This window comes from Heteronotia binoei, chromosome 17 (genome assembly GCF_032191835.1).
Source record: "Heteronotia binoei isolate CCM8104 ecotype False Entrance Well chromosome 17, APGP_CSIRO_Hbin_v1, whole genome shotgun sequence".
Lineage (NCBI taxonomy): Eukaryota > Metazoa > Chordata > Lepidosauria > Squamata > Gekkonidae > Heteronotia > Heteronotia binoei.
The window spans coordinates 39,113,761-39,140,160 of NC_083239.1; the positions used below are offsets into that span (position 1 = coordinate 39,113,761).

At 48.5% G+C, this 26,400-nt stretch overlaps 1 protein-coding gene across 1 annotated transcript in view; it reads left to right on the forward strand.

The window, feature by feature from the left end:
• Positions 1–26,400, forward strand: part of PPP2R1A (protein phosphatase 2 scaffold subunit Aalpha) — a 33,391-nt gene that overhangs the window by 2,308 nt on the left and 4,683 nt on the right. The window contains exons 2-12 of the mRNA XM_060258058.1: positions 7,888–7,978; positions 11,935–12,035; positions 13,201–13,433; positions 13,555–13,702; positions 13,829–13,984; positions 14,563–14,677; positions 15,130–15,200; positions 16,489–16,623; positions 18,021–18,194; positions 19,674–19,734; positions 25,136–25,290. Of these exons, the coding sequence (XP_060114041.1) occupies positions 7,888–7,978; positions 11,935–12,035; positions 13,201–13,433; positions 13,555–13,702; positions 13,829–13,984; positions 14,563–14,677; positions 15,130–15,200; positions 16,489–16,623; positions 18,021–18,194; positions 19,674–19,734; positions 25,136–25,290 (1,440 nt within the window). The remainder of the gene's footprint in view (positions 1–7,887; positions 7,979–11,934; positions 12,036–13,200; positions 13,434–13,554; positions 13,703–13,828; positions 13,985–14,562; positions 14,678–15,129; positions 15,201–16,488; positions 16,624–18,020; positions 18,195–19,673; positions 19,735–25,135; positions 25,291–26,400) is intronic.

The following is a 26,400-nucleotide window of genomic DNA, read 5'->3' on the forward strand; positions in this document are numbered from 1 at the left end:
CAACAATAACTTTTTTGCTGTGGCTCTTAGCAATCTTCTGTAGTGGAACAAAGCTTGTCTATCGTTTCCCACCAGAGTGCTCTGTTGTATGACAAAAAAGGTGCATTGAGTTGTTTCTTACTAGTTTGCCCTATTCAGCTGCGGTAGAGGACCAGTTGCTTCCAATATTGGCTTTAATATCAAATGGAACTTTAAAAATGAATAATGAAATTATAAGAACTTGGGAAGAAGGCTAGGCCTGGGGCGGCCAAACTGCGACTCGGGAGGCACATGTGACTCTTTCACACATAATGTGTGGCTCTTGAAAGAAAACAGCTTTAATTTTAAACATCTTCTCTGTCGGTCAGCTTGGAGAAGGCATTTAAAGTTAAAGCTGTTTTCTTTCCACCTCTCCTCCCGTCTATTTTCCTTCCTTCCTTGCAGCTTTCAAGCGTCTGACTTTCATGCCTTGTGGTTCTCAAACATCTGACATTTATTCTATGTGGCTCTTACATTAAGCAAGTTTGGCCACCCCCAGGCTAGGCTTTATTGTAGTGATGGCAGCCATGGTTACCACCCCTGTTGTTCACCTGTATGCTACAACAACTGTCGTAGCGTTAATAAAAGTATGAGAAACGGTGAAGAATTTAGGATTAGGGTTTGCGGTAGCAGTCATTGGGAAGTGTGATCATTAAAGTGAACTCTGAAGGCTGAGCACTGAGCATGGCTCCAAAATTCTGGGGCTGCCTCTTAGAGCCAAAGAACATTTATCCAGGCCTGCCTTAAAGAGCAGCAAAATTGATTCTGACATGAGGTTTTATGAATCAGAACTCACTTAGGATGTGGTGGAAGAAATGTTGTCGGCTTCTGTTGCCCCTGGACTTCTGTTCCTATGAGAGAAGTAGAGTCCAGCAGCAATGTGTGGCAAGGTAGGAGCTTTTGTGAGTCTTGGCTCACTTTTTCAGATACTACTTCAGATTTTTCAGGTATCTGAAGAAATGAGCAGTGACTCCTGAAAGAGCCTGCACTACCACGAATTCAGTTAGTCTTTAAAATGCTGTTGGACTCTTGATCTTTTCAACTGCTAAAAGGTCAAGGTCGTCCCCTTTGCAAGCACCAGTTGTTTTCGACTCTGGGGTGATGTTGCTTTCACGTTTTCATGGCAGACTTTTTACGGGGTGGGTTGCCATTGCCTTCCCCAGTCATCTACACTTCCCCCCCAGCAAGCCGGGGACTCATTTGACCGACCTCAGAAGGATGGAAGGCTGAGTCAACCTCAAGCCGGCTACCTGAACCAGCTTCCGCTGGGATCGAACTCTGGTCATGAGCAGAGGGCTGCAACTGCAGTGCGGCAGCTTTACCACTCTGCACCATGAGGCTCTTTTTCAACTCTACCCATCTTGATCTATGAGAGAAAGGTTGTCACTGATGAAATTTGACAAGCTAGACCCTTATGCCCGATGCTGGATCCTGTCTGTACATGAAATCATATCAGAAATTGGGTTAGGGTTAGGGTTAGAGACACGAGGGGGCATGGTGCCCACGCGAAAGAAATCCTGTGAGTTGATTCAGCGGCACAGCATTGGCTTCTGGGGATGGCTTGGCAATATTCTTCAGTATTGTCCCTTGAAAGACAACATGGCTGTTGTGGGTGTGGTGGGATTTGGCAAAAACAGCACTTCAGGTGCATTCCATAATTAGCTGGTTCTGTTTATATGTAAAACAGATCCTTGCTCTGAGATGCTCATGTTTCTAAGTTTCAGTTGGGATGGGGGGAGGTAGAATGGCAAGCAGGGAGGACTCACATCAGAGATCAGCTGCGCAGATGCAGCTGATCTTCGATAAGGTCCTTGAGAGAATTCGGAATTGAAGATGTGATGATTTTCTGGCTTTGGCTGGATTGTAACCTTTGCTGCATTTTGGGTATGTCTGTCCCATGGGAGGTTTTTTTTCTGTCCTCGCTTTCCCCTGTTGTTGAGTTTAAATTGCAGGGGTGGCCAAACCACAGCTTGGGAGCTGCATGTGGCTCTTCCATGCATATTGTGTGGCTCTCAAAACCTCCACTGCCCCATCAGCCAGCTTGGAGAAGGCATTTGTCTTTAAAACACTTCTCTGAGCCAACTCAGCCAGTGCCTTGGAGAATGCAAAGTTAAAGTTGCTTTCTTTCCACTTCTCTCCCTCCCCATCTATTTTCCTTCCTTCCGTCCGTCCGTGGCTTTCAAATATCTAATGTTCATGTCCTGCAGCTCTCAAACATCTGATGTGTATTCTATGTGGCTCTTACACTAAGCAAGCTTGGCCACCCCTGTTGAATTGTATGCGCTTGGGGGAGCAGAGCCCTTTCCCCATCTTTATGAAGACCCTGTAAAACAGCACACGTGTCAGACATTGCCAATTCTGTATAAAGAACACTAAGGCTCCCAGTGGATTATTGAAAGGGCATTCCACACTGTGCCTTTGGGTGCTGCTAAACCCCTCGCAGCATTGGGGTGGCGACAGCAGCGGCTACCTGAAGCGATTTAGGCAGCAAGTCTTGTGCATTGACTGATCTCGTATTGAAATAAACTAAACTGAACGGTATGCCAGGCCTGAATGGTTAGCCCCTGTTGTTTCCCTGCCTCGCTAGCCCTGCCTAGGGTTCTCTTCACCAGCTTGTCTCTCTGAGGACGTATCAAGGCAAAACTGGAACTCGCTCGGCAGGTCGGCCCAGTGACACAGCAAGGGGGAGTGGGACAGGGTGGGACTTGGTATATCTGAAACCCCAGGAGCAGCCGTGCAGCAGTAGTAAAGGCAGGGCTGGGAGTTGTTCTTTCTCATGTTCCCTAGCCATGAAGTTGATTGTCGTGTGTTGCGTTCATGGCTTGAAGAATGTCGAAGTGGTTAGTCACCTTGCAACAGCGAAAGAAAAAAAAGAGAGGGGGGGAGCAATAAGCTTTAAACTTAGCTTTTAAAATGGTTGGGTGCCTGCCAATACAGCCCTCTAAGCTGTGGAGTCTTGTGAGCAAAAATTCTGCTTCGTGAGCTACTCCATAAATTAGTTTGCTCTGGGCCCATTTTTCCTGAGCTAAGACAAACGTGTGAGCCAGAGGCTAAAAAAAACTGTGAGATAGCTCACACTAACTCAGCTTAGAGGGAACACTGGTGCCTACACACCTGTGGTGAATAACGAATCACCTTCAGGCAACCACAGAGCAGGGGTGTCAAACATGCAGTTCGGGGGCCGAATCAGGCCCCCGGAGGACTTCTATCAGGCCCCTGAGCAACCGGTTGTCATCTGCTTCCTTCTCCCTCTCTCTTGCCTCCTTCTGCATAACAGCTTGCTTTGCAAGGCTTGCTCAGTTGCACAGGAGCTACAGAACAAAACCTCTCTTTTCTCCATTGGCAGAGGCTCCTCCCTTGGGGAGGAATAGCTTGCTTTGCCAGGCTCTCTCGGTTGCACAGCAGAGCTACTGAGCTAAGCCTCTCTTCCTTCTATTGACTGAGGCTCCTTCCCCATCCCCTGGGGAAGGAAGGAAAGAGCCAGAGCTTCTTTTGCCCAGTTCCCTGGATCCCACGGGAGAAATACAAAGAAAGCACCTTTAAGACGAGTGCTAACGTTTTATGCATGTTTTAAGTTTAAAAAGGAATATATTTGTGTTTGTGTTCTTTATAAAAATTTATATCTCTGCTACCTAATTGTAAATAGGTACACACATGGCTTGGCCCAGCATGACATGGCCTGGCCCAGCAAGGTCTCTCTTATGTCAGATCTGTCCCTCATTACAAATGAGTTTGACATCAGTTTCCCCCCCCCCCTTTTCTCTCATTGTCTCTGTGTACCCAAAGCAATAATTTTTCTAGCGGTGTGGGCATATTAAACCAATGTATTAAACCAAAATGTTCTGAAACATTGTGCGCATATCTTGGTGGCATATCACTAAAACAGGGGTGGCCAAACTCGCTTAATGGAAGAGCCACATAGAATAAACATTAGACGTGAGCATCAGATGTTTGAGAAAAAGAAGGAAGGGAAGGCAAATAGATCAGGGAAGGGGAGGGAAGAAGCGGAAAGAAAGCAACTTTAACTTTCTAAGCATTCTCCAAACTGCCAGTCAGCTTGGCTTGGAGAAGTGATTTAAAGAGACAAATGCCTTCTCCAAGTTGGGCAGTGGGGACTTTCACAATGCGTGTGAAAGAGCCACAGTTTGGCCACCCCGATCTAAAACTTGCTGTTGCAGAGTTTGTCCAAGCTTAGCTGCGATCCTGCAAGGGCCAGTCTTGACCCTTTGGGGCTGGTGCTTTCCCATCTGCTGCGTCCCGCTCCTTCGCCGGCCTAGCATAGGGAATAGCCTCCTCAGGCGACAGTAGAGTGATATTAGGAAGATAAGCCCCTGTATAAATCGATGGTGCGGTCTCATTTGGAGTACTGTGTGCAGTTCTGGTCGCCGCACCTCAAAAAGGATATTATAGCATTGGAGAAAATCCAGAAAAGGGCAACTAGAATGATTAAAGGGCTGGAACACTTTCCCTATGAAGAAAGGTTGAAACGTTTGGGCCTCTTTAGCTTGGAGAAACGTCGACTGCGGGGTGACATGATAGAGTTTTACAAGATAATGCAAGGGATGGAGAAAGTAGAGAAAGAAATACTTTTCTCCCTTTCTCGCAATACAAGAACTCGTGGGCATTCGATGAAATTGCTGAGCAGCCAGGTTAAAACGGATAAAAGGAAGTACTTCTTCACCCAAAGGGTGATTAACATGTGGAATTCACTGCCACAGGAGGTGGTGGCGGCCACAAGCATGGCCACCTTCAAGAGGGGTTTAGATAAAAATATGGAGCAGAGGTCCATCAGTGTCTATTAGCCACAGTGTGTGTGTGTGTGTGTGTATATAATTTTTTTTGGCCACTGTGTGACACAGAGTGTTGGACTGGATGGGCCATTGGCCTGATCCAACATGGCTTCTCTTATGTTCTTAAGACCATGAACCTGAACCCTTGGGAAGTTCTGAACTGCTAATGAACCATTGCCGTTCCCTGCTGTAAGCCTCTTTGCTAGAGCAGGCTTAGAAATACAAATGGTGGAAGGTCTGGGATAGATTGAGTGGAACGGCTCTTAGTTGTAGTTAAGAGCTGTGGGCTTATGTGAATTTCTCCTCTGTGAGCTTCTAAAGCCAGATGTTTGGTCTCCGCTTAATGAAAGTGATTGATTTGGTTTACTTCTTTGTTTCATTAGTCTTTCACTGCCCCCTCCTGCACTGCAAGGCTCAGGGAGGGTGACGGTTAAACAACAATAGCATAACTTTGTTATTAAAGCGAGATTTCCATCACTATAAGATCAGACGGCAGTAAAGGCACAAATAGCATAGTTTTGCCGGGTGATGTTGTGCCAACTGTGTGTTAGTGGAGGTTCAGTGACATATAATAGATGGCAGGGAGGGAGCTGGGGGAGGCCAGCGTAGATGGAGATTTCACCGCCTCATAAGAACGTAAGAAGAGCCTTGTTGGATCAGGCCACTGGCCCATCCAGTCCAGTGTTCTGTGTCACACAGTAACCAAAAAAACAGGTGCCATCGAGAGGTCCACCAGTGGGTCCAGGACACTGGAAGCCCTCCCACTGTGCCCCCCCCCCAAGCACCAAGAATACAGAGCATCACTTGCCCCAGACAGAGTGTTCAAACAATACCCTGTAGCTGATAGCCACTGATAGACCTCTGCTCCATGTATTGATCCAATCCCCTCTTGAAGCTGCCTATGCTTGTAGCTGCCAACACCTCCTGTGGCAGTGATTTCCGTGTGTTAATCACCCTTTGGGGCGAAGAAGCACTTCCTTTTATTCATTCTCAACCGTACGCCTGGCAAAACATTTCTGTTTTGCAGCCCCTGAGGAACCAGATCAGATCCATTCTGAAGCGCATTGGAGAGATTTAGGAGAGAGCAAGACCGATTCCGCATTTAGCACTTGCCTCCCTTCTGTGCGGGGGCTCCTCAAGGTGGCTCTTTTTTTCCCGGATCCTACTTTGGCATCTCTGGATCGGGGCTGCGTGTTCCCTGCTTGCTTCTGCCTGCACAAACTCGAGAGCCGAGAACAAGACCAGGACAAAGGCCAGTGCGGAATCAGTCCCGAGAATCCAGTGACACCTTGAACGCTAACAAAATTTGCTTCAAGGTATGAGGTTTCATGAGTCAGTGCTCTTGTAGTCTGCCACAAATGTTGCCAGTCTTTAAGGAGTTACTGGAATCTTCCACTGCTACAAACTTTACCAAAACAGTTGCCGTCTTGATCTGTCTTCTTGAGGAGACTTATTAGTGGAATCATTGCTGGGAGAAAAATCTATCCAGTTGGACGTCAAAATTGGACAACACTAGTGCTTAGGTAGCTGCATTGTCAGGAACGCGATCATGTGTGTGTGTCCCACTGTGTGCTTATTTGCAAGTAGGAAGAAGAAGACTGCAGATTTATACCCTGCCCTTCTCTCTGAATCAGAGACTCAGAGCGGCTTCCAATCTCCTATATCTTTTCCCCCCACAACAGATACCCTGTGAGGTGGATGGGGCTGAGAGGGCTCTCACAGCAGCTGCCCTTTCAAGGACAACCTCTGCCAGAGCTATGGCTGACCCAAGGCCATTCCAGCAACTGCAAGTGGAGGAGTGGGGAATCAAACCCGGTCCTCTCAGATAAGAGAGTCTGCACACTTAACCACTCTACCAAACTGGCTCTCAACAAGTTCTATCAACACAAAAAAAGAAGATACTGAATTTATATCCTGCCCTATACTCTGAATCTCAGAGTGGCTCACAGCCTCCTTTACTTTCTTCTCCCCACAACAGACACCCTGTGAAGTAGGTAGGTCTGAGAGAGCTCTCCCGGAAGCTGCCCTATCAAGGACAACACCTGCGATAGCTGTGGCTGACCCAAGGCCGTTCCAGCAGCTGTAAGTGGAGGAGTGGGGAATCAAACCCAGTTCTCCCAGATAAGAGTCTGCACACTTAACCACTACACCAAACTGGCTCTCAATTGGATTGTAGCTAAAGGTACGAGAACGAACAGGGATCGTTCTTGTGTTGATTGGAGAAATAATGCTGCCTAGATTAATAGAAGCAACAGGACAGATGCTGGGTTCTGGTGCTAAGAAGGATCTGCATTGCCGCAGCAGAATCTGTTGATCCTTGGGGAATACGAAGCAAAGACTCGGCTACAAGCGAGTTTGGTTGTCGTCTGTGTAACGTGCTGCTTAAACTGATGTCTGCTTCTTACTGCATAGCCTTTTTGCTTATCCGTCATCGGTCCAGGTTGTGTGTTATGCCCCAGAGTTAAGTTGAGATTCTGCAATTCTCGCCTGTGCCTTTTCTTCTTGCAATAATGCAGCAGATCTGTAGGGGAGCTTTAGGCACAGTCTTGAGTTTTAGGAGGATGTGGGTTGCATTCCTGGCAGGTCGTATTCAGTGGGAGTCCACGAAGGCTGCTTTGCTTCTTGGCACTGTTTTTGTGCAGATAACTTCCAAGGGTGATGCTTCACTTTTTTAGTATCTCCAGTGACGGATGTAGCTGTCAGCACTCCCCATATACAACACTGGCCACAATCTGTCTGCACGCTATCACTTATGTGTGTAAGCCATCACGCAGATGAATTTGGTGGCGTGAACCACCCACGGGTCTCTTAGCAGGTAGTTTCTCTGCCCATATAAAGGGAGACGCGGCTGCCGCATTTGACATGGCTTGTAAATATAAGCGTGAAAATGAAGGATGATGGGACATTAAGAATAGCTCCATGGGTACTTAAAATGAATCTGTCTTGTTCAGAAATCTGGGATTTGTGATCTGGGGTAGAACTTTCCATTTTTTCTTAGATTTAAAGTAAGCAAGTTTACTTTACTTGGCTGATCTTTCTGAATCTTTAAAATTGTATGTTGTTTTTTTTCCCCCCGCAGCTTCGTCTGAACAGCATCAAGAAGCTATCCACTATTGCACTGGCCTTGGGGGTGGAGAGGACGCGCAGCGAGCTCTTGCCTTTCCTCACAGGTAGTTAAAGCATCTAGACCTGTCATATGCTGGAGAATAGGAGTAGAGTCTAGGGCAGGGGTGGCCGAACTGTGGCTTGGGAGCCACGTGCAGCTCTTTCACGCAGATCGTGTGGCTCTTGAAGCCCCCTCCCCCAATCAGATGGTTTAGAGAAGGCATTTGTCTCTTTAAGTCACTTCTCCAAGCCAGCCAGTGGTTTGGAGAATGCATTTAAAGGGACTTTCTTTTCACCTCTTTCCATCTGTCTCCACCTTTTTTTCCCTCCCTCCCTGTCTTGTGGCTCACAAACATCTGACATTTAGCCTATGAGGCTCTTACGTGAAGCAAGTTTGGCCACCCCTGGTCTAGGATCTGCAACTCTTCTGTATGAATTAGTTTTACGTTTGCATTTATCTCATCCTAAATCTCTCTTTGAATCAGTTTTATGGTCAGTATCTCACCCTGAATTTCTGCGCGAAAGTCTCACTTCCAACGTCACGTTAAATCGCAGTAAAACATCCAGGCGCGATGTCCAGATTGACAAGTTGTCCGTCCTGCATGTAAGAGAACTGTATGGTCCAAGCTAGATGTGATGCTGGAGAATCTGTGAGCTGATTACTCCATTTTTTTAGCGTAAACATTGGGGGGGGGGGGGGCGGGGGAAGGGGAGATCAGTCCAGGCTGCGATGAGGGTCAAGAGTGATGATTAACCCTTCCGCCCCACATATTTTTTCCTGATTTCAAATGGCTTCTCTCCAAGCTTTTGTTTGCTCTATGGCAGGAACATACAGGCAACGTGGGCGCCTCTGGCGTATAGCATCTGTAGGGGAGGGTGGAGGAGGCTGGGGTTAGGAGACGTATGTTGGAAAGGGTTGATGCCCCATCTCCCCATTGCCTGGGTCCACAATGTCTCCTTCAGAAGGACGCTTTAAAAATGCAGATCTGTCCACAGCTCTTCCATGTCGCACTCTTCGTTTATACCTCTGAAGACATAGCTTTTGTTTAAATATTTTTATTCAGATTTTATAGGGTACAGGAAGAAAAAAGAGAAAAGCGGAAATTAGGTGGAATCAAAGGAAACGGACATAAAAAATCATCTTATCCATAGTCTTTTTACAAAACAGCTCATAACGTAACAATACAGTCAATGCATTTCATTTCAACACCAGTCTTCTAAAGTTGCACATTTAATTTTTGGTGCAATGTCTGTATCGGCAAACCACCATTGCCTCATCACTGCACCTCAGAAAGGGGGCACGGACCTAAGAATTTACAAAGCACGGAAGACAGAAACGAAAAGCAGACTCATGTTGGTTTTTTTAAACCACAGTTTGCTCGCTGTGTGTTTAGGGGCTCAAATGGCGCCAAAGCAGCTGACTCAAGCCGCGGTTTGGCAGGAGGCGTGAATCCAGTCAGTCTTCGGTTGCATCTGTCGCCTTTTGCATGGCAGCTGCGACTCATAAAGAACTCTCAGCGTTTGGCCGTTTCAGAGAGAGCCCTGCTGAAAGAACAGGAGCGTTCCCCACGAAAGGGACTGGAGTGGCTCCCAGTTGAGCCAGGATGCCCCAGCATGTGCCAGAAGTTTAATTTTGTCAAGCCATTATTGCAGCGCTGTCAGCTGCTTTCCATACACACTGGTGGCTTGTTGAGAAGCAAACGACAGCAGACAAATTCAGGTCGCTCCTGAGCAAAGTTTTCCATTTTGCTTTGCCCCTGCCTGAAACCAGCTGCATGCCGCGTCCCGTTCCCGCCCCTCCAGGCCATAGATGGCTCTCTGGGATGTATATGAGTGTATTTGGCCTCTTACTAGAATGTTTAGGCTGTTTGTTTTACACTGCTTTTTCAATACTTCCATATTCTTGACATGGAGCAACCAAAAGCTTGGGGAGCTGGGGAGAAGGCATTTGCGATCAGGGAAAAAAAAATGTACGTGGGGCAGAAACATTTTACAAATCATTTTTCAGCTGTCAGGCAAGGGAAAGTCAGTTGGAGACAACGCAGATTGCCCAGCACTCAGCGTGCTGCACCCTGCTGGCCCCAGCGAATGGGTCGATTATTGAAATGCCAGATTCCTCAGCTGGAGCCCAAATTCTGTGGATGATGTTTGTGCCGTTAATTGGGGAAGCTGGCACAAACGATTTGGGGCAGTTAATTGAACTGTGGGGTGCGGTGGGAATAACCAGGGCACGTACCGAGCGTACGACATATCCACAAGCTATCGGAGTGTGTCTCTTTGCTTTGTTGTTTATAGATGTAATGGGAAGAGCTTAGGCCCGTAGCTGAGAAGTTGAAACTGCACCATCTTTTAAAGTGACATATCTAGAGCGTTTTGTTGGAGGCAGTCGCTGCTGCTGGGCGCGCGTGTCATGAAGCGGACACGCTTGGCATCTCTTACAGCAGGGCTTCCTGCTGCTCATATGTATGGCAAATATATCTAAGTTGTGTTTGTTTCCCAGCACCGGTGTAATAGCAGAATACTTAGTAGGACTTTCGCAGAACCGGATGCTGACAAATTTCTATGTTTGCTTCTTTCGTCGATACACCACTCTTCTCCTCGTTGACTTAACGATGTTCTTCCCTACTGTGTTTTGTCCTGACGACAACCCTGCGAGGTTGAAAAGGCTGAGAGTGTGTAACTGGCCCAAGGTCACTCAGCAGGCTTCCATGGCATAGTCAAGAATTTGAACCTGGGTCTCCCAGATTCTAGCCCGGGGCGGCCATACCGCGGCATGGGAGCCACATGTGGCTTTTCCACACATATTGTGTGGCTCTCAAAGCCACCCCTGCCCTGTCGGCTGGCTCGGAGAAGGCATTTCTCTCTTTAAACCAATTTAACAGGCCTGCTAGCAGCTTGGAGAATGCACTTAAAGTAAAAGTTGCTTTCTTTCCACCTCTCCCTCCTCACTCCTCTCCATCTTTTTTCCTTCTCCCCTCCCTGTCTTGCAGCTCTCAAACATCTGCCGTTCATGTCTTGTGGCTTTCAGACATCTGGCATTTATTCTATACGGTTCTTACGTTAAGCAAGTTTGGCCACCCTGGTCTAGCCTGACGCTCTTAGCTGCTACACCACACTGGGTCTCTGATGTCGCCATCAGTTCAAGAGAGGACCTCCTCCTCCACTCCTTTGGGATTGCACAAATTCACCCCAATGCCTCGCTTATTATGTAATGCCCCTGGGATCTTTGCTGGAACCCTGTTCAGGGGCCTAAGAATTTGGGTATTGTGCTCCAGTATTTGGTTTAACGATTATGTGTATTCCAAGATTTTTTGGGGGGGTGGGGATTGTACTAAATACTACAAAGGTATGCTAAATATTTATAAGCATTTCCAGTACCTGAAAACATTTAAAGAGCTGGGTTTGATCTGGCCTGCAAATCAGACTTACAAGCCAGCTGGCAGCCTGTTCAACATATTCTTAATTCTTTAACATGACATACAGGTGCTTCCCCCCGCCAAACACCCCCCCCCCCATTTTTGTGCTCTGATGCCATGTTCTCACTGTGTCTCATTCTTCTGGTTCCACCCCCATTAGAGTTCTGCTGTCACTCAACATTCACTACATTAAAAAAGAAGGAAAAAACCCAAAGCTGGGACTTGACATGATATGAAATGGCCCACAGTTTCCCATGAACTAGGAGATGCTTGTTCTCCCTAGTAGTCATGCAGATCTTCAATCTGGTGTTGCCAGTTTGGTGTAGTGGTTAAGTGTGCGGACTCTTATCTGGGAGAACCGGCTTTGATTCCCTACTCCTTCACCTGCACCTGCTAGCATGGCCTTGGGTCAGCCATAGCTCTGGCAGAGGTTGTCCTTGAAAGGGCAGCTGCTGTGAGAGCCCTCTCAGCCCCACCCACCTCACAGGGTGTCTGTTGTGGGAGAGGAAGATAAAGGCTCTGCTGTGAGCCACTCTGAGACTCTGAAATTCGGAGTGGAGGGTGGGATATAAATCCAATATCATCATCTTCTTGTTCTCCTGCAGACACCATCTATGATGAAGATGAAGTGCTTCTGGCTTTGGCAGAACAGCTGGGAACCTTCACGGCTCTGGTTGGGGGTCCTGAATATGTCCACTGCTTGCTGGTAAGTCATGGACCCCTTATAATAAGCGACCGTTCTTTCTATGCTCTAGTGTGGCAACCTACCAGTTTGCCTTATGCCAGCTCAGAGCAATGATCCACGTAGCTCACCATTGTCTGATGTGAGCTGCAGAAGCTTTCCCAGGTTGGGAGCGATGACTGGTCATGCCCAACATCAGCCAGCTGGGATCTTTAGCTGTAGATGCTGGGGATTGAACTCGGGACCTTCTGTATGCGGAACGGCTGGTTCCCACAGAGCTGGGAGGCCCCTCCATGAGGGATCCCAAGACACTGAGCCCACATGGCTGAGTGGACTACCCCAAGATTCCTCAGCCTGGGGAAGGTTATATTCACAAATCATACTAGCCACTCGTCAGAAATTGGAACCACTGGAAAATCCGTGACAAATCACTAATGCAATTCCAATGCTATTTCTGAACAGTTTATAGCCAGTTTTCGAAGTGTTCAATAAACATATGAAACTCAAGTCACATAAGCAACAAACAGCATCTATATATCACTATGCAGCTTCACAACAATTCTTGACAATGACAAAATGCTGGTGCCGAGAATTTTCCAATGATGCTTCAAAGTCCAAAGATAGCTCAATATTTCAATAACAGCGAGCAGATGTCCCAGCCAGCATATTCTGCGCATTTCAGTCAGCATCTTCATCAAGGAGGGGTATTGGACAGTCCGCCACAGACATCCATTTACAATGTACAGCAGAGTATCCAGCACAATGTCCTTACAGTGGAGAAAAAAACATGCAGAATACGCTGGCTATCCACATTGAGGGTACACTGTGGGATCTCTGCTCACCGTTATTGAACTGTTGAACTATCTTTGGACTTTAAAGCATCATAAAATTCTCTGCGCCAGCGCTTTGTCGTTGTCAAGAATTGTTGTGAAGCTTTATAGCGATAGATAGATTCTGTTTGTTTCTTATTTGACTTTGAGTTTCATGTGTTGATTGAATACTTTGAAAACTGGCTATAAACTGTTTAGAAATAGTACTGGAGTTGCATTAGTGATTCGTCATGGATTTTTTTCAGTTTCTTGTCCCTGATTCTCTTCACTGCTTGTTGCTCATCAGAAGTTGACGTGGCGAATCACAGACTATGTACCTGTCCTTTCAGTGCCTACTCAGTCTCTCCTCTCTCCCGCAGCCGCCCCTCGAGAGCCTTGCCACGGTCGAGGAGACAGTGGTGCGGGACAAGGCCGTGGAGTCCCTGCGGGCAACTTCCCATGAACACTCTCCGTCTGACCTCGAGGCCCACTTCGTGCCCTTGGTGAAGCGCCTAGCCGGAGGTGACTGGTTCACCTCCCGCACCTCGGCCTGTGGCCTCTTCAGCGTCTGTTATCCCCGAGTGTCCAGTTCCGTCAAAGCTGAGCTCCGGCAGTAAGTGGGATGTCTTAAGATCAAGCCCAGAGGGGAGGTCTTGTCTTGGATGACCACGGGCAAGAGGCAGCGCTTGGACGAACTTGTGTTTTCCTAACAGCGGTCTTTGCTCGTTCTGCAGGTATTTCCGGAATTTGTGCTCTGATGACACCCCTATGGTGAGGCGAGCCGCGGCCTCCAAGCTGGGTGAATTTGCTAAAGTCTTGGAGTTGGAACATGTCAAGAGCGAGATCATCCCCATGTTTTCTAACTTGGCCTCTGATGAGCAGGTCTGTAACAGCTCTGTCTGGTGGGAGGCGTTTAGACGGCTGAGCTGGGATTGAAATAAGAGTGTCTGGGGCGCCAGTTTCCTGCTGCCCGAGTTAAAACTTCTCTGGCCTCCTGTCTTGCATTAGGACTCTGTTCGCTTGTTGGCTGTAGAGGCCTGCGTTAACATTGCTCAGCTCCTGCCCCAGGAGGACCTGGAGTCTTTGGTGATGCCGACGCTACGGCAAGCGGCAGAAGATAAATCTTGGAGAGTCCGTTACATGGTGGCTGATAAGTTCACAGAGGTAAGTGGGTGGAAACCTGGCAACACTTCAGGCTGTTTTTTCTCTGACAGTTATATAGATACTTTGTCTTTCACCAGAGCAGGGGTGGCCAAACTTGTTTAATGTAAGAGTCACATAGAATAAATGTCAGATGTTTGAGAGCGTCAAGACATGTTTGAGAGCCTCAAGAAATGAATGTTAAATGTTTGAGAGCCTCTAGACATGAATGCCAGATGTTTGAGAGTCTCAAGACGTGAATGTCAGGTGTTTAAGAGCTGGGAGGAAGGAAGGCAAATAGATTGGGGGGAGGGAGAGGTAGAAAGAAAGCAACTTTAAGTTTAAGTGCCTTCTCCAATCCGCCGGCTGACTGGCTTGGCTTGGAGAAGTGATTTAAAGAGACAAATGCCTTCTCTAAGCTGGCCAATGGGGCCGTGGGGGCTTCAAGAGCCACACAGTATGTGTGAAAGAGCCACATGTGGCTCCTGAGCCTCGGTTTGGCCACCTCGGTGCCAGAGGTTTAAATAGCATTTGCATCTGTGTTGGCCAGCACTCGTTTTCTTTTTACAGTTCCCAACAGCTTTTTATTTCATTTCCCACAGCTCCAGAAAGCCGTTGGACCAGAAATCACCAAGACTGACTTAGTCCCGGCCTTCCAGAACCTCATGAAAGACTGCGAAGCTGAAGTGCGTGCTGCGGCCTCCCATAAAGTCAAAGGTCTGTCTTGGTCATGGCTCAGAGTCCCTCCCTGTCGGCCACGCAGGATCTCCATGTCAGGAAGAACCTTAAAAAGGGAACGGAGACATTGAAGAAGGCCAATGTGGGCCGAAATGCGTTGGGTCGCAGTAGTTCCTGTAACGAGGATATAGTTGGGCCCATAAATGTTTTCTACTGTTTGATAATAAATACATCATTTTTGTTCATGTTTAGGTTATACGTATAGTTTTTAGTGATTGGCCCTATATTGGTTTATAAGTAACCTTTTTTTTTTTCTTGAGTCAATTCTTTTGGGTTAGCTTCCCCCTCCCCCTTTTTCTTTTCCTTCTTGTGTGTTAAGAAGCCTAATGGTGCAGTTTGATGAACGCACCGATCCACTGCTGTGCCCTTTTCAGTCAGCGATGCCCTGCCAGCACAATGACCGTTCCCTGCCCCCCCTGCTTTCCTTTTAGAGTTCTGCGAGAACCTGTCGCCGGACTGCCGTGAGAATGTCATCATGACCCAGATCTTGCCATGCATCAAGGTGCGTGTCACTCCAGCAGCTTCTCCAGCAATATTTATAACTCTGTTCCCATCGACACGGGCTCATCCTCTGAATCACAGTCTTGCCAAGGTGTTAATGGCTTATAACGCCACTGAATCTGGGTACTTTTGTAAAAAGCAGAGCAGAAAGGAGGTGGTGGTGGTGGGAGAGGCTTTCTAGTCCAGCTGCCTTCCAAGGCCTCGGTCGAGTCAACGGCTGCGGACGCCTTCAGGAGACTTAGCTGATTTCTCGGCATTCCGATCAGTCTTCCTTTGTATATACGTACGCTCCTGTATTCTCCAGCCTTGACAATAAAAGGAAGCGCTCCCTTACCCAAAGAGTAATTAGCATGTGGAATTCACTGCCACAGGAAGCAGTGGCGGCTTCAAGCATAGAAAGCTTTTAAGAGGAGATGGAATAAGCATATGGAGCAGAGATCCATCAAATTGGTATTAGCCACAAGGTACAGATGGATATAGCAGCCCCATGGCGCAGAGTGGTAAAGCTGCAGTACTGCAGTCCTAAGCTCTGCTCACAACTTGAGTTCGATCCCAGCGGAAGCTGGGTTCAGATAGCCGGCTCAAAGTTTACTCAGCCTTCCATCCTTCCAAGGTAGGTCAAATGAGTACCCAGCTTGCCGGGGGGAAAGTGTAGATGACTGGGGAAGGCAGTGGCAAAACGCCGCGTAAAAAAAGTCTGCCGTGAAAACATTGTGATGCAATGTCACTGCAGAGTCAGAAACGACTGGTGTTTACACGGGGGACTACCTTGACCTTTTTATAGATGGGACACCATGTCTGAGGCAGTGATGCTCTGTATTCTCGGTGCTTGGGGGGGGGCAACAGGGAGAGAGTTTGACCCAGCTGGTGTACCTCTTGATGGACTCTGGGTTTTGGCCACTGTGTGATACAGAGCGTTGGACTGGATGAGTCATTGGCCTGATCCAACATGGCTTCTCTTGTGTTTCCATTCTGGTGTAAAATTGCTTCAAAAAGTGTATCCAGGTTTAGTGACCGATAGGTATTCTTGAAATGGACCTTGGTGTGTGTTTGCAGAAAAGGAATGTCCTAAATGTGTGTGTGAGTGGGAGAAAGAGAGAGAGAGAAAGCGATTCATCGTTTGCTGTAACTTTCTGTGGCGGCACACAGAGCAATTGTGTGTCCCTTCTCCTCTCTTGCTTACTGTGCGGAGGACCAAGAAACCTGACAGGCATACTAAGTGGAGCTGGGAAGGTACTTAACAACCAGCTACTGTGGCTTCTTTGCAAACACTTCCTTGTGTCCTCCAGGAACTGGTCTCGGATGCCAATCAGCACGTGAAGTCCGCTCTGGCATCTGTGATCATGGGGCTGTCACCCATTTTGGGCAAGGACAACACGATTGAGCACCTCCTGCCTCTCTTCTTGGCTCAGCTCAAAGATGAGGTGAGTCCTCCTCCTTCCCACCCCTCCACTCTGGGGAGCCACAGTTCTTCTGCACTACTCAAATACCCTCTTTCCAGAGATGTAGCATTTTTCCTTGCCTGAATCCAGGGGTGGCCAAACATTGGCTCGAAAGCCATGTGTGGCTTTTTCACACCTATCATGTGGCTCTTGAAGCATCTCACCCCATTGGCTGGCTTGGAGAAGGCAGTTCTCTCTTTAGATCACTTCTCCAAGCGACCTGGCAGCTTTGAGGATGCATTTACAGTTAAAGTCGCCCTTCCTTCCTTCCTTCCTTCCTTCCTTCCTTCCTTCCTTCCTTCCTTCCTTCCTTCCTTCCTTCCTTCCTTCCTTCCTTCCTTCCTTCCTTCCTTCCTTCCTTCCTTCCTTCCTTCCTTCCTTCCTTCCTTCCTTCCTTCCTTCCTTCCTTCCTCCTCCCCCCCTCCCTCCCTCCCCTCCCCTCCCTTTCCTTTTGTGGCCCTCAAACAACTGATGTTTATTCTATATGGATCTAAGGTTAAGCAAGTATGATCACCCCTGCCGGGATCTCTCAAGTTCTGTCCATCTGATTGCTGGTTTGGGTCGGGGTAACACAAGCAGAATTGTTTTAGTGAGCTCTGGGGAGTCAGGGTAGGCCTTGCTTGTTTTAGCCAGCTGTGGGGTAACGGTTAAGAGCAGCGGACTCTAATCTGGGAGAATCGGATTTGATTCCCCACTCCTCCTCCACATGCAGCCAGCTGGGTGACCTTGGACCAGTTGCAGCTCTCTCAGCCTCACCTACCTCACAGGATGGTGATTGTAAGCTGCTCCAAGACTTCTTTGGGTAGTAAAGAGCAGGGTACACAATCAACTCCTCTACCTCCTCCTTCTCTTGCTGGAACTACTACTTCTTGGGTGGGAGCCCTCCTTATTCAGAGGCAGTCAGTCTCAGGAGCAACATCATGGGAACGCCTCGACCTCTGTGCCCTGTCATTGGTGCTCCAGAGGAACTGGGTAGTAAAGAGCAGGGTACACGATCAGCTCCTCTACCTCCTCCTTCTCTTGCTGGAACTACTGCTTCTTGGGTGGGAGCCCTCCTTATTCAGAGGCAGTCAGTCTCAGGAGCAACATCATGGGAAGGCCTCGACCTCTGCCCTGTCATTGGCGCTCCAGAGGAACTGGCTGGCCACTGTGAGGCAGGAAGCTGGACTAGACGGGCCAGTGGTCTTTTCCAGCAGGGCTCTTACGTTTTAAAACCTGTCGCTGCTAACTTGCTTGGGCTCAACTCGGGAAGAGGACAGGGGACGGGAGAAAGAACTTAGATTCTCTGTTTTTATACCGGCTCAACGAAAGTGGGGAAGCGAGGTGCAATGTCGCAGCGGAGCAAACCCCATTTCAGCCGCCTCCCTTCTCTCCCGCAGTGCCCCGAAGTCCGACTCAACATCATCTCTAACCTGGACTGCGTGAACGAAGTGATCGGCATCCGGCAGCTTTCCCAGTCCCTGCTGCCGGCCATCGTGGAGTTGGCGGAAGATGCCAAGTGGCGGGTGCGGCTGGCCATCATTGAGTACATGCCCCTGTTGGCTGGGCAACTGGTAAGCACTCTTTGGGCTGCAGCCAAAGCCAGGCTGGGGGAGCTGGAGGACAGATCGGCCCAAAAGCTCCGAGGGCAAAGCGATCTGAGGTCGTTTCTCAGGACAAGAGGGGTACCCAGTTTCTGCTGCTTCTGGCAATGCTGGCAGGAATCCGGCATTTGCACCGCTTAGGGGGGCTGTGGTGGAACATCTAGGCAGATTGCAAAAGAGAGAGCTGCACCAGTGCTCAGCCGCCCTTTTTTTACGTGCCCACAGTAATGCCAATTGCTGCTTTGGGGTCAGAAAGGAATGTTTTTCCAAACCAGATTTGGCCCAAGGATCCTGAGAGTGGCAGACTCTGGAGAACCAGGCTTGATTTCCCACTCCTCCGCATGCTGCCAGCTGGGTGACCTTGGGTCAGTCACAGTTCGGTCAGCTGTTCTCTCAAGAGCAGTTCTCTCAGAGCCCTCTTAGCCCCACCTACCTCACAGGGTGTCTGTTGTGAGGAGAGGAAGGGAAGGAGACTCCCAAGCGAAGGGCAGAGTATAAAGCCAACTCTTCTTGTGAAGGTTTTTAACCTTCCTCACTGAGGGGGGCAGGTTTAATCGGGGCTTTTTTTGTAGCTTCTGCATATTAGACCACACACCCCTGAGGTAGCCAATCCTCCTGGAGCTTATAGGAGGCCCTGTACTAAGAGCCCTGTAAGCTCTTGGAGGATTGGCTACTTCAGGGATATGTGGCCTAACATGCAAAAGAGTCCCTGCTACAAAAAAAAGCCCTGGGTATAATTGTGAATTTCTTGCCTTGCGCAAGGGGTTGGACTAGATGACCCTTGAGGTCCCTTCCAGCTCTATGTTTCTATCTGCTTTTCATGCAGAAAGTCCAAGGTTCAGTCTGCGGCATCTCCAGTTCTTAAGAGAGCCAGTTTGGTGTAGTGGTTAAGTGCACGGATTCTTATCTGGGAGAACCGGGTTTGATTCCCCATTCCTCCACTTGGACCTGCTGGAATGGCCTTGGGTTAGCCATAACTAGCATAGGAGTTGAACTTGAAAGGGCAGCTGCTGTGAGAGCCCTCTCAGCCCCACCCACCTCACAGGGTGTCTGTTGTGGGGGGGAGAAGATACAAGCCGCTCTGAGTCTTTGATTCAAAGAGAAGGGCGGGGTATAAATCTGCAATTCTTCTTCTTCTTAAAAATAACAACAAAAAAATAAGGCAGCATGTGCTGTGAGTGAACTTCGCTCGAGACCCCAGAGAGGTGCTTCTGATCGGAGCTTCTGATTGGAACAGATGAGACTTAACTATGACCGACCATTTGTGTTAGCATCACTTGCAGCTGAGGTGCTGGCTACTCGGCCAGTGTCCTGGGGGTTTCTGCCGTACTTGTTTACTCCTCCGCTGCCCTGTTCGAGCCAAGATTTATACCTCTCAAGGGGTGGGAATGTCGCCGTTTGGCCCTCTTGGATGTTTGCAATGAGCTTGCCCCCATGTTCCCTCTCCAGGGCGTGGAATTCTTTGACGAAAAGCTGAACTCCCTTTGCATGGCATGGCTGGTGGATCACGGTAAGGCTCTTGCTAAAGCGTGGCTTAAATCTACATTGTTTCCTCCACTGCTGATTCTCCCCTCCCCTCCCCCCCCCCCAAAAAGGTTGCTGTATTTGCAAGCAGGGCTTTTTTGGTAGCAGGAACTCCTTTGCTTGTTAGGCCACACACCTCCTGATGTAGCCAATCCTCTTGGAGCTTACAGGGCTCTTAGGACAGGGAGCTGGAGGACAGATTGGCCTGAAAGGTCCGAGGACGAAGCGATCTGAGGACACGAGGGGGTACCCAGCTTGTGCTGCTTCTGGCAATGCTGGCAGGAATCCGGCAGTTGCGCCGCTCAGGAGGGGATATGGCTAAGTGAAAGAACATCTAGGCAGATTACGAGAGGGAGAGCAGCGGACTCTGCTCTGGGGAACCGGGTTTGATTCCCCAGGCTACAAGCTGGGTGACCTTGGGTCAGTCACAGTTCCCTCGGAACTGTCCTCTCAAGAGCTCTCTTGGCCCCACCTCCCTCACAGGGTATCCGTTGTGGCTGCATCAGGGGTGTGTGGCCTAATATGCAAAGGAGCTCCCGCTCCCCCCCCAAAAAAAGCCCCACTTGCAACGTTCCAGATAGGTAACTCACCGGCAGTCCTCTGAGGCAGAGGAAAACAGGAGTACCGAAACCTGGGCTGGAGCAGATGGCAAGAGAGAATTAATGCCTTGGTTTTTACGCGTTTGGCACAGTTACCCGTAGGAGAGACCGCAGCTCAGCGGCTGCGTGTGCAGTAAAGTGGTTCTTTGGCTCCAGGCCCAAAATATCGTGTTCTTTATGTCTAATCAGCAACGCCGCAGTTGGAACGTGTGTTTCAAAGCTTCCTTTGTCAGGTGGCTTCGCTGTGAACTTTTCCTTTTTTAACCCAGCAGAGAGCATTGACTCATTCGGGCTTTTAACGCAGGAGTAAAAAACACACACCGGGGCTGCATTTTTGCGCTCTAAAAGAGGATAGGCTTTTTTCAGCCACTGAAGCAATTAAGCTCGGGTAAATGGCAGTGTTTTATAACTGTGACGAGGAGTCTAGTTTGTTTCCATGGTTGTCGAGAGCATTAAATCTGTGTGCATTTCCAGCGAGGTACGCGAGCTGATTAAAGGCAGTTCTTTTTCTGAGTTGTTCTGTCATCTGCCTTATTGTGTCATTTGCTGCTTGAAGGGCCCTTGGTGTAATTCATAGACTGGTCAGAGCCACCAAGTAATACACCGTCTTTCAGTTTACAAAAGTATATTACAAGGATTGTGTACAACACGTAATAAACAATACAATAATGATAGAGGCCGGCGGTGCTAGGGCCTTTTAAAGTAACAGAAACCCCAAGGGGCCAAAAAAACCCTGTCCCCAAATGAATAGATATAAGTCCAAACTTGGAAATAGTCCAACTGAAATTCACAAGGTGGGCGCTCCTGAGACGTGTAGCTTCAACACAGCCGCATTCCTAAAAAGACGTCTCTCTAGATTTCGATGACATTTCAATTCTTTCTTCAGTTTAATGGCTCAATTATTTAGGAACCCCGTTCTGCATTCTCTAATCACAGCATTAAGCTTCTCATTTCAGTGTGAACATTGGGGAAAAGAGCCGATGAAATGAGAAGCTCACTGAAACGAGAAGCTTAACGCTGTGATTAGAGAATGTAGAACAGGGTTCCTAAATAATTGAGCTGTTAAACTGAAGAAAGGATTGAAACATCATCAAAATCTAGAGAGACGTCTTTTTAAGAAAGCGGCTACATTGAAGCTACACTCAGGAGCACCCACCTTGTGAATTTCAGTTGGACTGTTTCCAAGTTTGGACTTGCATCTATTCATTTGAGGACGGGGTTTATTGTGTCGTTTGGCTTGGATGCTGCCAAAGCACACGATAAATTTTCCCCAAATGTAACTTTTTCTCCAGATGTCCACTCGAGACAAATTGAAATGCACTATAAAAAAAAATAAAGAACCAAATTAGTTAAAGCAGACACCAACTATAAATATGGCACCGGGCAGAAAGCAGGTTAAGAATTAGTGGTCCAAGAAGTGCATAAAGAACATAAGAGAAGCCATGTGGGATCGGGCCAATGGCCCATCCGGTCCGACACTCTGTCGCACAGTGGCCACCCCCCCCCCCCAAAAAAAAAAGAAAGCCCAGTTACCATCTGGAGGTCCACCAGTGAGGCCAGGACACTAGAAGCCCTCCCACTGTTGGTCTCCCAAGCTTAAAGAATAGCTAATAGCCACTGATGGACCTCTGCTCCATACGTTTATCCAGTCTCCTCTTGAAGCCGTCTATGCTTGTAGCTGCCACCACTTCCTGTGGCAGTGAATTCCATGTGTTAATCACTCTTTGGGTGAAGAAGTACTTTCTTTTATCTGTTCTAACCTGACTGCTCAACAATTTTATTGAGTTACCATGAGTTCTTGTATTGTGAGAAAGGGAGAAAAGTACTTCTTTCTCTCTGCCCTCTCTGTCCCATGCATAATGTTGTAAACCTCCATCATGTCACCCCTCGGTCGTCATTTCTCCAAGCTAAAGAGCCCCAAGCGGTTAACCTTTCTTCTTTAAAGTTATAATCTTTCTTGCTGCTTTCTTTCCACCTCTACCTCCCTTCCCCCATCTATTTGCTTTCCCTCCTTTCTTCCCTCCTTCTTTGTGGCTCTCAAACATCTGACATTTATTCTCCCTGGCTCTGACGTCAAGCAAGTTTGGCCACCCCTGTCTTATACCCTGGCTGGCTACGAGTCAGAAAGTCATTAGTCCGGCTATCCCAAACACTAGGATGAGCCAAGCCGTCTCACACCGGGCTTCTAACGGTGAGAGGAAACAACTCAGGCTTCCTAGATAAGAGCGGCTAACAAGCATGGCATAGAAGAATATTCTCTTGGGAGTCCCCTCACACAACTCAGGGCAACGAAAAGTCAAGCGCCAGCCTGCAGCAAAGATGAGAGTCACAGAGGCTCTGCAACCTGCTAATCAGCAGCAAAGCCAGGTCTCCTTTTCGTAGCAGGAACTCCTTTGCATATTAGGCCATACCCTCCAATCCTCCTGGAGCTTACATTAGGCCCTGTACTAAGAGCCCTGTAAGCTCTTGGAGGATTGGCTCCATCAGGCCTAATACGCAAAGGAGTTCTTGCTACAGAAAAAGCCGTGAGTGAAGCCGTTCTGAATCTGACATAGGTTGTCGTGGTAGAAACCTGGTCTCAGAAATCCGCCGTCCTCTTTCTCCTGCTTGGAATTCTCACGCGGCAGGGCACTGTGTGGATTGAAGGTGCCGCAGTCCCAAAGCGTTTCCTTAGGGGGATATTAAAACAAGAGTTGCCGTTCACCAGATTTATTCATTTACGAGCCAGTTTTCTGTCTGAGACCCCCAGCAAATGATAGAAGTGTTTTTAAAAAAAACCCCTACATGGCTAAATGGCGAAAGCCGTGACATGCATTGATGCAAACATTGAATTCCAAAAATCTGGAAACGAGATCATGTACACTACAGCAAATAGTGTGATAAACGGCAGTCCTTTTCCCTTTATAAAGGCGCTTTCCTGAATAATGCCATTATACCTTAAAGACCAACAAAATTTTGGCAGGGTGGGTAGGAACTTTTGTGAATCCTTGCTCGTTTCTTCGGGTACAGCTGGAATTCTTGGAAGTGAGCAGGGATTCCTGAAAGCTCACTCCCCGCCACAAATGTTGTTAGTCTTAAGGTGCAACTGGGCTCTTGCTTTCTTCTGCTGCTGCAGACAGACTAACACGGCTCCCCATCTTGACCTGATACCATTCTGCTTCACTCCTAGTTCCCTTTGTAAGAAGGCCCTCCTGAACAATTCCATTTTGCACATTTTGAGAGAGAAAGGTAGCCTTGGGAGCCTTCCTGACTTCGCTGGGCACACTCGTCCCACCAGGGGAAGGCAGCAGCAGTGGGTCTCACTGTGACACTGTGCACAGCTCCCCCTACAGGCCTGGTGGAGAAGAGGATACGCATGGGATGTAGAGAAGAAGGTTCAGGGTTGAGGCTGTGGCAAGACTTTTTTCCTGGTTGTGGAGATGCGCTGAGCAGGACCATCTCACCCATTCGCAGGGCTTAGTCGTGGTGCTCAAATTGCCAGCTTGGTGTAGTGGTTAGGTGTGCGGACTCTTATCTGGGAGAGCCGGGTTTGATTCCCCTCTCTTCCACACGCGTCTGCTGATGTGACCTTGAATCAGTCACGAGTTCTCGCAGAGCTCTCAAGCAGTTTCTGTCAGAGCTCTCTCAGCTCTGCCTACCTCTGCTGTGGGAGGGGAAGGGAAAGGAGATTGTAAGCTGCTCGGAGACTCCTTTGAGTAGTGAAGAGCGGGGTATAAATCCAATCTCCTCTTCTTCTTAAAATGAACAAAAGCCGTCAATATCAGGCCCACAGCATATCTCATCTTTGTCTTGTCAAGAATCATCACTAGTGGACATACCAGTTTCAATCCATTTCTGCAGCTGTGTTGCAAGTGGATTTTGCCATTTCACACGCAGGGCCGGCCCTAAACTGTCTGGCACCCTAGGCAAGGCTAATTTCTGACAAACCCCCCCCCCCTGCACTGAGTCGTATAGGGGTGCCCAATTTAGCACCCCCAGAAGGCCAGCGCCCTAGACAATTGCCTAGTTTGCCTAGTGGCAGGGCCAGCCCTGTTCACTCAGTAAAATCCAGTTGCAAAGTGCACTGAAAGTGCGTTATTTAGCATTTGGGAAAGCGCCCATAAGACTCTATTCAATACAAGGGTTGTACAGCTCCCCCTACAGGCCTGGTGGAGAAGAGGATAAGCGTGGGACGTAAAGAAGAAGAAGGTTCAGGGTTGAGGCTGCCGCAAGGTTTTTTTCCTGATTGTGCACACGCGCTGAGCAGGACCGTCTCTCTCTTCCTGTTGGTGTCAGGCTCTCTCAGCAGTCCAGAGCAGGGGTGGCCAAACTTGCTTAACGTAAGAGCCACATAGAATAAAGGTCAGATGAACGTCCGCTGTTTGAGAGCCATAAGATAGGAAGGCAGGCAAATGGAAGGGGGGAGAGGGAGGTGGAAAGAAAGCAACTTTAAATGTGTTTTCCAATCCGCCACCTGGCTTGGCTTAGAGAAGCGATTTAAAGGGACAGATGCCTTCTCAAAGTCAGCCATGGGGACTGCGTGGGCTTCAAGAGCTACACAACATGTGTGAAAGAACCACCTGAGCCGCAGTTTGGCCACCCCTAGTGCAGAGTACTAAATGCCAGGTCCCTGATTCAAAAGAGGAACACCCTGACATGTTGAGCTGGGCACCACCTGTCAGGATATCTAAAAGGGGCAGAAAAGGCCAAGGTTTCTTAGGAGCTCCCATCGGGTACAGCCTTACATTCTCGACCTTAGCCTGCGCGGCCGGCTCACGCCTCACCTCTGTTTGTCCCCTGCGCCCCTAGTCTACGCCATCCGAGAGGCCGCGACCAGCAACCTCAAGAAGCTCGTGGAGAAGTTTGGCAAGGATTGGGCCCACGCCACCATCATCCCCAAGGTGCTGGCCATGTCCAACGACCCCAACTACTTGCACCGCATGACCACCCTCTTCTGCATCAACGTGAGTTGGTGGTCGGGGAGGGGGAAGCTTGGGCAGCGAAGCGCGCTGTGCGTGAGAACGGTCTGTTCTGCATCCTGGAAGGACAGCCTCGTACCGTTGAAACAAATAAGAGAGGAATTGGATCCGTATCGTGTTTCTTTTCTCCAAGCCGCAACCTCTGGGGAGCGTCACGTGCCAAATTTTGGACGGCTTCCTTTGCTTGAGCTGTAACATCTCCCGGTTATTGTGAAGGAAACTTGTCCCACTAGACCAGCTGAATAGAAGAGAGGAAGGATCCAGTAGTGCCTTAAAGGCTAACCAAGTTTGTGGCAGGGCGTAAGCTTTTGTGAGTCACTGCCGATTCTCCCTCCAAGCTGTGGAGCCTTGTGAGCAAAAAATTCTACTTTGTGAGCTGCTGGCATTAAAGTTGTCCGCAACGGCATAAATTAGTTTGCTCTGGGGCCATCCTTCCTGACAAAAATGCGTGAGCCGGAGGCTAAAAAACTGAGCTAGCTCACACTAAGCTGAGAGGGAACGCTATACCTCACTGCTCACTTCGTGACGTATCTGAAGAAGCGAGCAGCGGCTCACGAAAGCTGCTCCCCTGCCACCGATTGTGTTGGCCTTTATTTTATTTATTACTTTATTCTTATATCCCGCCCTCTCCGCAAGCAAACGCAAGGCGGCTGACAGTCAGTTCAAAACATTTACGGTTGTAATTTTAAAACGATAAAAATTAACAATGTGAAAATACCTTTTAAGGTGCTGTTCAGCCTCCATAGAGGCAGGATCTTCTCTCTTCTGGCAGTGATCCTGTCATGATCCGTGCTGCCCCTGGGTCCTTGCTGTTTTCTGCTGCTACGGCGAAGCACGGCTACCCATCTTGATCTAGACCAGTTGAGAAGTGGGGCACAGGGAGAGGAAGGGAATGTCTGAGGAGACCTGTACGTTACGCTGAGTACAGCGAGAGCCTCCTGCAGTGAGAAGTCCCATCTTTCAAACCATGCCCCCTTCTCCACTGGTCAGGATTCAGATTTCATCTTTCCGAGATAGCAGCGAGTGACTCAGGCTGCCCGACGAGCATTGGAATTTCTAAGACCTTTCAGGGGGAAGCTCTATAGGTGCCTGTTG